General features: G+C 39.8%; 1 protein-coding gene across 2 annotated transcripts in view; it reads right to left on the bottom strand.

Annotated features, from left to right (window-relative positions):
• Positions 1-373: 373 nt before the first annotated feature.
• Positions 374-14,262, bottom strand: part of RTL4 (retrotransposon Gag like 4) — a 354,918-nt gene continuing 341,029 nt past the window's right edge. Inside the window, exons 1-3 of one of the 2 annotated variants that reach the window (XM_032837108.1) lie at positions 4,399-4,426; positions 1,785-3,029; positions 374-1,573 (exon numbers count right to left, since the gene is read on the bottom strand). In XM_032837108.1, the coding sequence (XP_032692999.1) occupies positions 1,868-2,773 (906 nt within the window). In that variant the 5' untranslated portion in view covers positions 2,774-3,029; positions 4,399-4,426 and the 3' untranslated portion in view covers positions 374-1,573; positions 1,785-1,867. Of the gene's footprint in view, positions 1,574-1,784; positions 3,030-4,398; positions 4,427-14,262 lie in introns of those variants that run through there. The other variant, XM_032837107.1, reaches the window with a different exon arrangement.

The raw sequence follows: 14,262 nt of genomic DNA, 5'->3' as shown, positions 1-14,262 counted from the left end.
AGTTAAAGGATGAAAGTGGCAGGTCCTAGGTGGGTTTAAGAATTGTCAAAGTTAGCATAATTCTTCAGGAACAAGGCCAAAGTACAATAACACTTCATGTTCTGAGAGGTCTTGATGGCTGCTAGGGAATATGGAGTTACTGATCTTCAGGAAATCAATTATGGGGACATACATCAGCGCCAAGAAACAGGGAACAGAGGACTGAATATTACTAGCAAGCATCAATTGTTACTGGATATCTTTAACAGTTTAGAAAATTGTGTCTCTCCAGCATGACACTACTTTTGTTCAGAAGCATTAGGAATCCATACATGGAGCTGATGTGTGTGCCTGTGTGCAAAGAGCACAACAAAAGCAATCAAACTCACTTCTTCTTAAGATTTATTTGTCAATAGTGTTGAAGTCCATGCCCCAGGATTTGTCAGATGGGATGGTTCAGAAAGTTGTTTGCCATTATTTGCTTTTCAAGATTCTCAACTAAATGAGGATCCCCAGAGATGATCCATAAGGGTATAGAGCTCAATATCAATGGTAGTGATCCTAAATGGTGACCACACTGAGACCTCTAGAGACAGAAACTACTACAAAGCCTGACCCCAAGTCTTCAGTGGAGATTTATTTAACCAGGTTCCCTTACCTGCCAGGTAAGACAGCAAAGACATGCTATAGACATAATAATTATGATGAAGATTCCTTCCCCAACTTTTGTTAGTATTTTTCAGAGGTCATTATCCTAGACCATTTAAACTTGGCCATTAGACATGCTATAACCTGAAGTAGGTTGTTGGGAAAGAGGAGAGTAACTTGGAATTAGTTGGGTTTGGCTAAAAACATGTATGTGTCTGAAGGGCTAGTTCTCAAGGAAATAGACCAACAATTCCAATCAGTCTTCAAATGGCCAGGCCATCTGGTTTTTCAGTAGTTAAAAGATCCAGGGTGTTTTTCTTTTCTTTTCTTTTCTTTTCTTTTCTTTTCTTTTCTTTTCTTCTTTCTTTCTTTCTTTTCTTTTCTTTTTCTTTTTTTAGCAAGTAGAGGTCTTTAAATGGCAACAAAATACATAGCTGTATGGAATAATAGTGGAGCTGTGTTTCCATGAAGATTAGTTTGTATTGAAGCTGGACTCTAGTCAATAGGTAGGAGCAGGTTTCAGCTTCCAGTAGAAAAATGTTGGTAGGATATGGAATGCAATCAGGAATTCAAGGGTCCTAAACCAACAGGGAACTATAATACAGATGGATGAGGGTTAGGGTGAAAGTCTTGGGCCCAATCTTAGGCACAGAAGACTTAAGCCAACAAACTCAACCCAGATCTCACCCTTTGGAAGGAATGGGGTTCTCAGTGCACTTCCAGGGTTGTTTTCATTTGGCTCAGACTGGCTAGAATTTCATCTACAGACTTTCAGTACTCTTGGGGAATTGGTTCCAAATGCAGAAAGTGCCTGTGAGTTGTTTTCATCATTGTTGGGTGGGTTTGGTTTGGTGATGGGTGACCAAATGAACAAAATCTAGTTATTTAAATTTCCAGAAGCACATGAGTTCATGACAGTCTATGAAGTGGTATCACAGTTCCTCACCTGTATTTTTTTTTAAGATTTTATTTATTTATTCGACAGAGAGAGATCACAAGTAGGCAGAGAGGCAGGCAGAGAGAGAGAGAGGAGGAAGCAGGATCCCCACCAAGGAGAGAGCCCGATGCGGGGCTCGATCCCAGGACCCCGGGATCATGACCTGAGCCAAAGGCAGAGGCTTTAACCCTCTGAGCCACCCAGGCGTCCCAATCCTCACCTGTATTTTAAATGTTAGTGCAGGATATACATTTTTAAGGCTGGAGGTGAGAGGGAGATAAGTTTACAATGTGACCTGCTCTCTTACTGGTGAGTTGGGTTGTTTATCCTTGCTGGGGCTCGAGAACGTTTGGCAAGGCAATCTCTTGTGAAGTGACCAGCCTGGCTGCAGTAGAGGCACAACTTAGCTTCTTGCTGGCGGGCTCTTTTGGCCGGAGTGAGTGGTGGCTGGCTTCCACGCAACTGTATAGGTTCTTCCTTGGGTGGCAGATCTGTGGGGATGGAAAAGGCTTGGTGGTGGATCAAGGAATCCAACACTGGGAGCTGGGTCTCTGACTGAAGAAGCTCTGGCCTGTCACTACGTTTCTTGTCCAACTGAATACACTGAGTGATCAGGTCTGGAAGGTTGTCCATCATATCTGTGCCACTCAAATCATCCTGGATGGAGTCAGCTAGTCCTTCTTGGAAGTGATCACTCTGACTGGTTTCATTATAGCTCAGATTTTGAGCAAGGTGCTGGAAAGTAGAAGCATCTTGCTGAGAAGAGTTGTCCTCTTTGTTCAGAGGGTCTATTTCCTGTTTTGTAGGCACACCAAATGATTGCTGGAACTCAAAAACAAAGTTCTCATATTGTTTCTGCTGAGTGCTCTGGTCAGGCCCAAATATGACTCCACAACTTTCCATCTGCTGAGATAAGTAGTCAAAAAAGAACTTGATTTGGACATCATCTGCAGGATTGGGGAACTTGAGAGTTGTCAACTGTGCAAGAAATATTGAGAGGTTGGCAGGGTCATGGTGAAACTGAGAGAGATGTTCAAGTGAGCGGGGTACAGACATCATCACGGTAGCCAGGGTAGGCATGACTTGGCCCCTCAGATCAGAGCCCTCTTCATTTAGATGCTGTATTTGTGGCTGTAGAATCAGATTCTCAGTCTGAAGGGAGGAATGCTCTGCTTGCAAGGTAGGTGGTGATTCTGTGTACTTCTCCATTGGATCTTCTGAAATCAAGTGAAACTAAGTAGAATTGAGTGACAGTACTGGACACCAATGGGCAGACAGTAGGTTTCCTCTGTTATCAGAAAAATAGTGTCATGAACAAGTAGCCAAAACTGCTACTTATGAAGCAGTCACAAGGGGACACTGAGAGATGAATTGGAGAGATGCCAAAACTGTTGCCCACTATTCAATGTTGACTCTTCTCATGGAGAATGCCAATGTTCTGCACATTCAGAAGTGATAAATTACCCTAGGACACACAGAGAATTAGAATTAAGAAGACAAATACAAAAGTCACAGATTTCTCTCCCCATTCCCTTTCCTTGTAACATAGAGGGAAATTTACCGTCGAACTAAGCCTTTGATTCTAAAGTATCTCTTTTTTATCAGAGATAATTATTATTATTATTAAAGATTACCCAGGCCAAATTCATAATTTCATGAATGAGAAAACAGAGACCCAGAAAGGTAAAGATGTTTGCCCAAGGTCACACAACTACTTAATATCAGAGCTGGCATGCTCACCAGTACTATTGTCAGAAACAGCACTTCCTCCAGGACCACAAATATGTTAATTTGTACATGCTACTTGGGCATGATGATGGTTCATGGCCCTTGCTACTTAAAATGTAATCTGGGAGCCAGCACCTCAACATCACCAGGAAGACTGTTAGAAATGCGGACTCTCAGGTCCCAACCCAGACCTATTGAATTAGTATTCCACTTAAACAGATTTGCCGGGTGATTCAAATGTGCACTGAAATTTGAGAAAAGATTTTTTTAGAGAGCAAGTAGCTTAACCGGAATAATCACTGGTTGGACTTGAACCTCAATGCCCCAACCCTAGCCTGCATTTCTATAGTGATCTGATTACTATGGTGGTAGTTAATCCATGTTTTTTTAGATTCCTAGTCCTTATCTAAGGTCACATTTGGCTGTAATGGAGGCTTAACATACCGCAGGCAAGATGAAGAGGTGGTTGGGAACTTAGTAAACAAGAACAGAATATTCTTAAAAGTATAAAGATCAAAATGTTTAGTAGTCATCCCTGCATTGATAACGAGAATAAAGGAATCTGTTAGTTAAAAAACAAACCCCAAACATATGGCATATCAGTTGAACTATTCTTCAGTATAATTCCTCTCATTGTCCTTTCCTTGTGTAGCATACCATTTAATTGTATATAAATTGGTCACTAGTGGGCAAAAATGTGCATCATTGAGTGTAGGACTTGATTCTCTAGGTTTTGTTTGCTGGCTCCTCCTCTCTGGACCTATGGAAGAGATTACTGGAGGATTGAAACTGTGTAAGATTAGAGGCCAGAAACTTACCCGAACACTGGCATTAATCAGTTGGATGACATTAAAGAACTCATTTGGGTCTCAATTTCCTCTTTATTCTAATGAGGTTGACTAACTTGTCCACATCAGAGGGTTGTGGTATCAATGAGATAGTAGATAGATGCTCTAAGTGGCAGAGAGATGCTCTCAAGATTGTTCCAGGGCAGCTAACAATATCATTGGTGAGGCTCTTTCGTTGTTGCATATTGCCAAAGAAGGCAGATACTGTCATATTCTTTCTTCCTTCCTTCCCATATCTCACCATTCTAGTTAGTCTACCTTTTCATTTTCCAGGTGCCCATTCACGAATTTATTTCTGTCAATCCAGCTAGGTGTCATTGAAAAGTAAGATGTTAATTAATTAATGAGGTTTAATGATTGGCCTTTCTCAAGTCATTCACCTTTTCCTCAAACTTTAATGTGCATAAGAAACAACTTGGCACCAATCTCCAACAATTCCAATTCCTGGGGTGGATGCCAGGAATCTGTACTTCTAGCAAGCTGCCCAGGGGATTTCTGATGTTGGTGGTCCCTGTGAGAAAGCCATCCAGATGAACCTCAAGGAATAAAGCCATATTATAACATCACAAGAAGTAAGAATGGGGGAGGGGACATATTTGGAAGTAGGAGGCCCTCAAATGACATTGAATAATAGGTGGCATATACTTCTGCATAAAGTCCACAGAGAGCTCACACTGTTTTTCAGAACTGTTCTTCTCTCCCAGACAGTGGAGTGTAAGAATTTAGCCTGTAGTTTCTACAGTCAGACTGACCTGGGTCCAAATCTTGGGTTGGCCAAAAGTCATGTGACTCTAGAAAGTTACTTAATCTCTCCAAGAACCAGTTTTCAACCTTTACAATGGAGGTGATTTTAATACCTTCCTCATAGTGTTGTTGTGAGTATTAAATGAAATGAAAAGAGATTAGCACAGCTTCATGTACATGGCAGATGATTCATAAATGTTAGCTATCATTTTGCTAGGTCCACAGTCTGTTATCTGTGTTTTAGAATTTAATTTTTTTTTAAATTTTTGAAAGGTAACACAGAGTTTATACTGTTTATTATATAACACTCCCAGTGGTTCCAGGAAAATATCCCATAATTCAGCCATTAATTATTCAGGAAAAATGTAGGAAAAAAGGTCAGAATATTCATACTAAAAGAAACAAAGACCAAGTTCATGTCAGTTTAGGTCAGATTTGATATCAAATTAATGAAAAAATACCTCTGTTATAGAGAGCTCTTTGATTTCAGAATCGAAAATAAGAGGTATAGACCTCGCTACCAAATTCTTCTTTTGGTTGGAAGAGTGTGATTATAACTTTTCTTGCTTTGTTCCTGCCTTCTGTCCTTTCCCTCCACCCTCAGCAATTCCAGAATATCTGTAGAGGTTTCCTGTTTCTTTATAGAATTGTATATTCAAGGTTGCAGAGCATTTAATTTTTCTAATTATGTAGCATTGGTGAAACACTTGCCAAAATTATAAGCATTTGCCCAAATGCAAATCATACAATGGCACTGTTGTCAATGGTAATTTCTCAATCTCTCAAAGAAAATCTATCTTACCTTATTGTTTTGGAAATTACTCTCCTTTTAGAAGTCAATGGCCTTTATCAGATTGTCCCAGCAGATCCTGGGGTAGAGCATGCCAGTCGGGAGGAGTTCCAGACCTCAGTCTTGAGGAGATAAAGCAGAAACTAAGCTGGAACCTCAAATGCACAGTTTGGGGAATCAGACTAGTGAGCGTGGACCAGGTCTGACATAAAACTGCATATGTTTAAGTTTTTACTTGATTGCCATGTGCTCAATTACAAAAACAACAAGGCAAAAATAAATTTAGTAAACTCTTAAAGGCCATTTTGGTGTTTATGTTCAGTTTGACTTAAAGCCAAGGTTGATGGTTTCCCTGCATGAAACTACTCCATGCTGGAGTCCTCTGAAACTCCATTTGGTGAAGGGCCTGAGTTACCTTTTTGCTTATAAGAGAGCTTTATGACTTTACACTACTTTATTTCCAAACTGTTCTTCACTAAACTTTGGAGAAGTTTTCAACTACTGTCATCCAACTACCCAGAGCACTTGCATTTTTGCTCTTGAGCTCCAGATATTCTGAGGGTAGCTCTGGCCATGAAAGCTAAACTGAGACATAATCAACCCTCAAGAGGTAACCACAGGGGCATACCATTTAGATTTGTTTGGAGATTTGGGTATAACCCTAGCTCTGCCATCATCTAGACTGACAACATTGGGCAAGTCACTTCCTCTAACTTATCTGTACGATGAAGGGAGAGGGTTTCTCAAATTTTATCACATATAAGAAATTAGGATTCAGGAAAGCTAGGAGACCCAGAAATCTGAATTTTTTTATAGGCACTCCAAATGATTCTGTGGTATGAGGTCTTCAGATTTTACCTTGGGAATATTGGGCAACTGACCACACAGAGCTACAACATTTGTCAGAGGTTCTCAAGTTTCAAGGTACATAAGAATCTCTTGGAAGTTTAATATGCAGATTCTTGGGCTTCACCCCTAGAAGGTGAAACTCATTGGGTGGGGTGGGCCCAGATAATCTGCATTTTAATCAAGCTCTGCAGATGATGCTGATGCAGAAGTTTCTCTGATAGTATTTGAGAAACTCTAGGTTGAATACTCTAAAAAAATGGGCAGAACACATGAACAGATACTTCTCCAAAGAAGACATACAAATGGCTAAAAGACGCATGAAAAAAATGGTCGTCATCATTAGCCATCAGGGAGATTCAAATCAAAACCACATTGAGATACCAGCTTACTTACACTAGTTAGAATGGCCAAAATTAACAAGACAGTTGGAGAGGATGTGGAGAAAGGAGAATCCTCTTACACTGTTGATGGGAATGCAAGTTGGTGCAGCCACTTTGGAAAACAGTGTGGAGATGCCTTAAGAAATTAAAAATAGAGCTACCCTATGACCCTGCAATTGCACTAGTGGGTATTTACCCCCAAAGATACAGATGTAGTGAAAAGAAGGGCCATCTGTACCCCAATATTCATAGCAGCAATGGCCACAGTCGCCAAACTGTGGAAAGAACCAAGATGCCATTCAACGGACGAATGGATAAAGAAGATATGGTCCATATATACAGTGGAGTATTATGCCTCCATCAGAAAGGATGAATACCCAACTTTTGTATCAAAATGGATGGGACTGGAAGAGATAATTCTGAGCGAAATAAGTCAATCAGAGAGAGTCAATTATCATATGGTCACTTACTTATGGAGCATGAGGAATAACAGAGGACATGGGGATATGGAGCGGAGAAGTGAGTTGGGGGAAATTGGAGGGGGAGATAAACCATGAGAGACTGTGGACTCTGAGAAACAAACTGAGGGTTTTGGAGGGGAGGGGGTGGAAGGTTGGGTGAGCCTGGTGGTGGGTATTATGGAGGGCACATATTGCATGGAGCACTGGGTGTGGTACATAAACAATGAATCTTGGAACACTGAAAAGAAATAATAAAATAAAATAAAAGAAAATGGGGGGGAAAAGAATCTTTCTGCTTTAGCACTATCTATGTTTTTGAAACTAGAAAATATTTGGCTCCTAAAGTGGCCTGTGCAGCATGTGATATGTGGATTGCTTCCTTCTGAGGCTCTGCCTGAGACTGTATGGTCATGTCTAAACAATGGTCTAGTGCAGGCCTGGCTCAGGAATGTGAAATGTAGCTGGCTTGGGGATAACAGAGAGGGTGAAAATTGAGCTGACCCTGCTCTCAGGCTCTATGGTTCCTGTTGGGAGGTTTGCACTGCTCTTCTCTGCCTGTGAGTGAGGCAGAAATATCCCTATATTAGAGATAGAACAGCAGCAGCCCAGCTGGGGTCAATCTGGTTACCAGTATGACTCAGACTTCATACCTTCCTTTAACTTTCAACCTTTCTTCTGGCTCAGCTGGCCATGGCCAAGCGGCTTATGAAGTTAAACATGTCATGAACACTCTCTACAAGTGTTCCCTGACAGTTTCCCGGTTGTCCTTTCTAACGTGGGTAACGTTAGTGGAGCCACACTTGCTCCACCAGCCTTCCTGCTTCATGCACCTATTTAACATTCTAAGGTTGTATTTCCCAGTTTCCTCCTTCCCCTGCCTTCTCCCCTTTGCCTGCTGTCCCTGCTGGCAGCCATAACAAATGCCTGGATGATCTTGCTCCTTCACCACCCAGAACCATGATTGATAACATTGTCCCAGCACTACATGACCCATGCACCTTTCTTTTCTTTTCTCTCAGTCCCGCAGAGAAGTAGAATTGAAGGAATGGGTGAGTTTTTATATGAAGGCAAGAATCTGGAGGCTGGGCAGAAGGTAATATTGGCCACTGGGCAGGCATCATAACACAATAACAGAGTATTATGAATAAAATAGCGTCAATATATAAAAGAGCATACATAGAATCGAAGAAAAACCCCAAAGACAAATTCCATTTTGTCTCTTCACTATACTTGCCTGCTCGGTTCAGTCCCTGAGGGGACATTATATGGGTGGTGAAATGATAATTTTAGTGGAAGTAGCTGTGTTCTGGAGGTTTGCAAACTCTTGAAGATCAAGGATGCTAGTACAGATAAGCTCTGTAGCAGGATCGAGCCCAAGTCTCATTTCAACCCTGCAAGTGTTGAGGACATGGTGGGCCTCTGACACACTGGAAATGTAGAGGTTTGCATCTGTATTTGGTAAGAGTGGAATAGACAAGTTATTTTTATCCAGTAATATCAGACATTGTGTGGGTCTTTGGTGTAATAACACTTATGATTTCTTGAATGCCTAATTTATGTCAGTTTATACACTCTGGTACTAGCTGTCTGGAGCCTTATTTAAAAGTATTCTGGACCTGCAGCTGGCCTCACTGATAGAATGCCATGGAGAACTGTCGGTGTCTGCCACAGACTGGAGAAATAAATGCAATATGTGAAACATACATTTGCCACCTCTCTACCAGACCACATAATCCTTTTAGCAGTCATATGAAGTAGGTATAATGATTTGCATTTTACACATAAGGAAATCAAGCCCCTACCTCCACTTCCAAACATGTAATCATGCCCACTTTTGCTTTTAATCTCTCTCTCCCCTCATCTGAAAGCCCATTTCTTTCTTCTCCCTATGCCCAGCTCACATTCAGCCTCTTTGATGCAACCTCCTCTGACTACTCAGACGATTACTAATATCTCCATCCCCTGAGTTATGGAAGGACACGTGATTGTATGAGTCCTCCAGGGGGAAAACTCTTTCCTTTAAACCCCCATAATACTTTGCACAGGGCTGGTCCCATAAGCTTTATATAAATGTGTGTTGATAGATAAGGCTAGCAGAAAGACAAACAAAAGAATCCCTGCTAGTAGTCAGACATTAAAATTATGATAAGAAAAAGAAGACCTGGAATCTAGTCATGAAAATCTTGTCTAAACAGGAGAAAGCTAAGTAAGCAAGCAGGGACATAGAGTCTTAGTAGAAGTGGCTGGGACTTGAGAAGGGCCAGCAAGCATTTGTATCACCAGTTCTTAGCTTTTCATTCCCCTATTTTCCCCTTCTTCCTTAAGCCTCATACATTCGATGATCTTGTTTTTTTGCAATCAAAAACAAATGATGGGGTCTGATTAAGACTTCTGTATTACTTCTAGGTTCAAGAAAATAGTCTGAGGTGAAATAGGTGATGGAGATTAAGGAGTGCAATTTTTGTGATGAACACTGGGTGATGTATAGAATTTTTGAATCACTATATGGTACACCTGAAACTAATACAGCATTTTATGTTAACTATACTGGAATTAAAACTAAAAAATGAGCATGTGTTTGCAGTGGTTCAGATTACTAAATATCACAACTATCACATAATATAGGAATAAAGCTGCCATTGGAGTTCTGAAACTGAAATGCAGAAATATACATATAACTTAAAAGTTAAGAAAAAAAGGAAGTAGTCTGAGGGGATGTTTTGCATAACTGAATGTGCTCTTTGCCATGTTTTACAAGAATAATGAAATGAAATATTTTAAATTGGGACAATCTCAGTAAAGCTGGGTTGAGCTATTAACATAACAATCTAAGCACCATCTAATCAATATGTGAAGATATTAAAAGAGCAACCAAAAAGAAATGATTAGTTTCCCACACCAGTGAGCTTCACTGTCTATGTGAACACAGATTCAGATATCTTAAAAATCACCTTAATATGCATTACTTCATTTAATCTTAATTACAATTTTGCCATTTTCTAGGCCAGAAAACAAGGGCACTGAGATATTAAGTCAAATCAAGGGGCAAGGAGGAAGTGTGATACATGTATAATTGTCTCTGAAGGACTCATTCAGAATACTTGCTCTCAGGGCCAAGGGAAGAACTAACTGAAGATACATTTGGGAAGGTGGGGTGGAGATGGGATGAGTATTTCCACCAAGTCAGCTATGAATTCCACATCGTTGGAAAAATGTAAGCAGAGTTAGGATTACCACCTGGCAAGGACTTAGAGTGGGGACTCCCAAGAGTCAGATAAGAAGGCATCATAAAGATGATCTAGTCCTTCCAAAACCATAGATTCTATAACTTGCTTGAGAACACAGGTGAAATGTGGGTGCTGACACTGATTGGGAGTTGTATGCAATCTGGAATCTGATCTTCAGATCCACAACCAACCTGAATGTAACCTATCTTGCTCATGTACCTGCAAACCCCTATTTCTGTAGAAGACTCATTGGCTAAGATACAGCAGGCCTTGTTTGTCAGTTTGAGGGCTTAGCTTGGCTTCTCCATCCATTCCCAATGCCCCCAACGTTTCAAACAGTGTATGCTGTTTTGAGTAAACAATTAGGGGAAGAGTGGAAAAATTCTGATCTGCAGATCTCAAACAGTCATAAAATTAGCCCTTTAAGTTTGAAATGAAAGGTCTTCTCCTGCATTCGGGCTCCCTGCTGTCTCTTTCATCTTTAATTCATTAAGTGCAATTCACTTAGTGCTGAATACCACTTACAACTGATGAGCTGACAGAGTTTAAACCACTTAGATTTAAACTCTTTTCATTTTCAGGTCCCTGTGGTGTGTGTGCAAACTGTGGCCCTATTCAAGATGGAGAAAACTTAATATAAGCAACTTAGTATGTATCATGTTCTTCAATTACAAGAAGACTTCTTGTAGTCACAGTTTAGAGAAAAGTTTAGAGATGAAAAATTTGAGGCTCGAGAAATGGAAAATGGTTTGGGTCATGTTTATGACTTTCTTTGCTAAGTTCCAATTCCAAACCCTTTCTTGTCAGTCCTTCTTTCCCCTCCCACCCTCGACTATGAGTAAACAAGCAATACAGGGATTATAGAGTATAGTGCAGAAGCAACCTTTTAACATCATTCAATAATTGGTAACATCCCACATGTATGAAGAGCATTTTATGTGATCTAAGTATTCTCCTCCTTTCTCATCATCATTATGACAAACTATGAAGTATGCCAGGTGTGTACTCAACACTCCCTCCAACAGATAAAGAGTTGTCTAAGGACATATTACTGTTTAGTATTAGATCTTGGACTAGAATCCTTAACTCTTGTTCATAACACTATGTCCTGGAAATAGTTTGAAGCAGTATCTGGCAAACTTGGAAAAAAAAAACAAATGTGAAATAATCCACACAAGAGTTGTTTAAAGATATGGTATTTTCAACTTCTCTCAAGTGAAAACAGGAGAATTACTTACCTCTTATGTTATGCTCCAAACAGAATCAGTCACAGTAGATTCTGGGGGATGTGAAAAGATGAAGTGAGAAGAGGTGGGATTCTTTAGTACCCCAAGCAGCAGCAGTAACCCTAATTCTGTGCTCTTATTGATAAAGTGCTCTATTTTCACTGGCCAACATTCTCCAACCCTTTGACACTGGGACAGACACAGAGTGGTATAGAGTTTTGGGCGCTGCCAGTTGAGAGTTATGTAAACTTAGGCAAACTAATCTCTTTGAGTTTCATTTTCTTTTTTTTTTCTTTTGAGCTTCATTTTCTTTATCATAAGATAGGACCATTAATATCTACCACAGAGGGCTATTCATTTATTCATATGATAAATTTTATTGAATGTCTATTATATGCCAGGCACTGTGTTGGGAACTGGGAAATAGTAATAAGCCCACATAGACTCATGGGCATTCTAGAATTACTAAAGTAATGTGTGCAAACTGCTTGTCACAGTACCTTCTCATAACAACAATTTAAATCAATGATAGCTATTATTTTAATAGTATAAGATAGAAGGTTTTGGCAGTTAAGAGCCCAGACCTAGGTAGTAGTTACAGTTCAGACTATTAGCTCCATATATTAGTCATTAGAACTTGGGCAAGTTTTTGAACCTCACATACCTCAATTTTCTCACCTGTAAAATAACTAATAATGATTGTAACTGTTTTATAAGTTTGGGAAGATCAAATAAGGATGAATGTGAAACTTACAGCAAGTCTTCCTCCCTCTAAAAGTTAATGACTCAAGACTGAAACAAGTCTAGTTGGATCAAAGATAAAAAGCCTTTCAAGGAGAGTATTTCTTGAGCTGCTTGAAATTTGTCTAGAGCAAAAAGAAAAGTGAAAGGAAAAACTATTGTTAGAAGGGCTGATAACTCTGATGACATTCTAAGTACAGATATGACAGGGAAATAGTTTATAGTTGACACACAAACAGTTCCCTTCCTCACATCCATCACAGGTGAGAAAATGCTGTCATTTTATGTGTGGTCTTTGCTTTTAATACGCTCAAAATACCCCCTTTGCAAAGCCCTTCTGTCTTGAGCCCCAGATTTCAGCAAAGCCAAGGCTTCTTCTCTCATCTTGCTTGTAGATCATATTTCCAGTAAGGTTTAGTTTTTTCTACCTACTTGTGTTTCTGTGTTCTTGATGACCTCTGTATCTAGGATGGTGCTGCCATTAGCATTTGGAGTCCCCAAAGGATAACTGGTGATACAAAGGGACCAAAAGCAACATGACCTTGCAGGAAGCTAGCCCCTGCCTGGCTTTAAAAAAAAATCTGGGGATATATTGGGAGTATAACTTATACATAATAAAATTCAATTTAAAATATACAGATAATGAGTTTTGATAAATATATACATATGTGTAGTCACTACTGTATTTGACATATAGAATATTTCCATAACCTCCAAAATTATGTCATGTTTCTTTGTAGTCAGTTCCCACATCCCTGGTCCCAGGGAACTACGAATCTACTTTCTGCTTTTATAGATTTGTCTTTTCTGGACATTTCACGTAAATGTAATCATACAATATGTGGTCTTTTGTGATGGGCTTCTTTCACTTAGCATAATTCTGAGGTTCATCCATGTCATGGATATATCAGTACTTCATATCTTTTTATTGCCAGAAAGAGTCTATTATATTGTTACATTACATCTTGTTTCACCTTGTTGATGAACATTTGAGTTGTTTCCAGATTGGGGACATTACAAATAAAGCTGCTATGAACAATAGTGTAGAAGTCTGTGCACATACATATATTTTCATTTTTTCTTGGGTTAAATACCTAGGAGTAAGTCATGTGGTAAGACTGTTTAACTTTATAAGATACTGAAAATTATTTCCTAAAGTGACTATACCATTTTGCATTCTCACCAGCAATATATGAGTATTCCCATCATACACTCTTGCCAACACTTGGCATTGTCAGTTTTTTACATTTTATTATTGTGTGTTTTTATAAAAGAACCTGAAGGGCCAGGGCACCTGGGTGGCTCAGTTGGTTAAGCATCTGCCTTTGGCTCAGGTCATGATCCCAAGGTCCTGGGATCAAGCCTTGCATCAGGCTCCTTGCTCAGAGGGGAACCTCCCTCTCCTTCTCCTTCTGTCTGCAACTCCCCCTGCTTGTGCTCTCGCTCTGTCAAATAAATAAACTTAAAAAAAAGAGGGAGAGAGAAGATGCTGTAAAGCCATGAGTCATTTGCTCTTTCTCCTATTGGCTGTTCATTATTACCCTTATCCTTACATCCTTTAAAGAATATTGTATGAAATGGGAGAAGATGCATTAAGGGTAGGACATCAGGAAAGCTGCCTTTACCTATCCAAAGAGTCTTCATGGGGACAAGGAAGCAATCTAGGTCTATGAAGAAAAAAATATTAATAGTATGGAAGCTTCA

This window comes from Lontra canadensis, unplaced genomic scaffold (assembly GCF_010015895.1).
Source record: "Lontra canadensis isolate GAN:19392208 unplaced genomic scaffold, GSC_riverotter_1.0 scaffold96, whole genome shotgun sequence".
NCBI classification, from domain to species: Eukaryota; Metazoa; Chordata; class Mammalia; order Carnivora; family Mustelidae; genus Lontra; species Lontra canadensis.
This window is presented reverse-complemented; position numbering and strand designations above follow the sequence as displayed.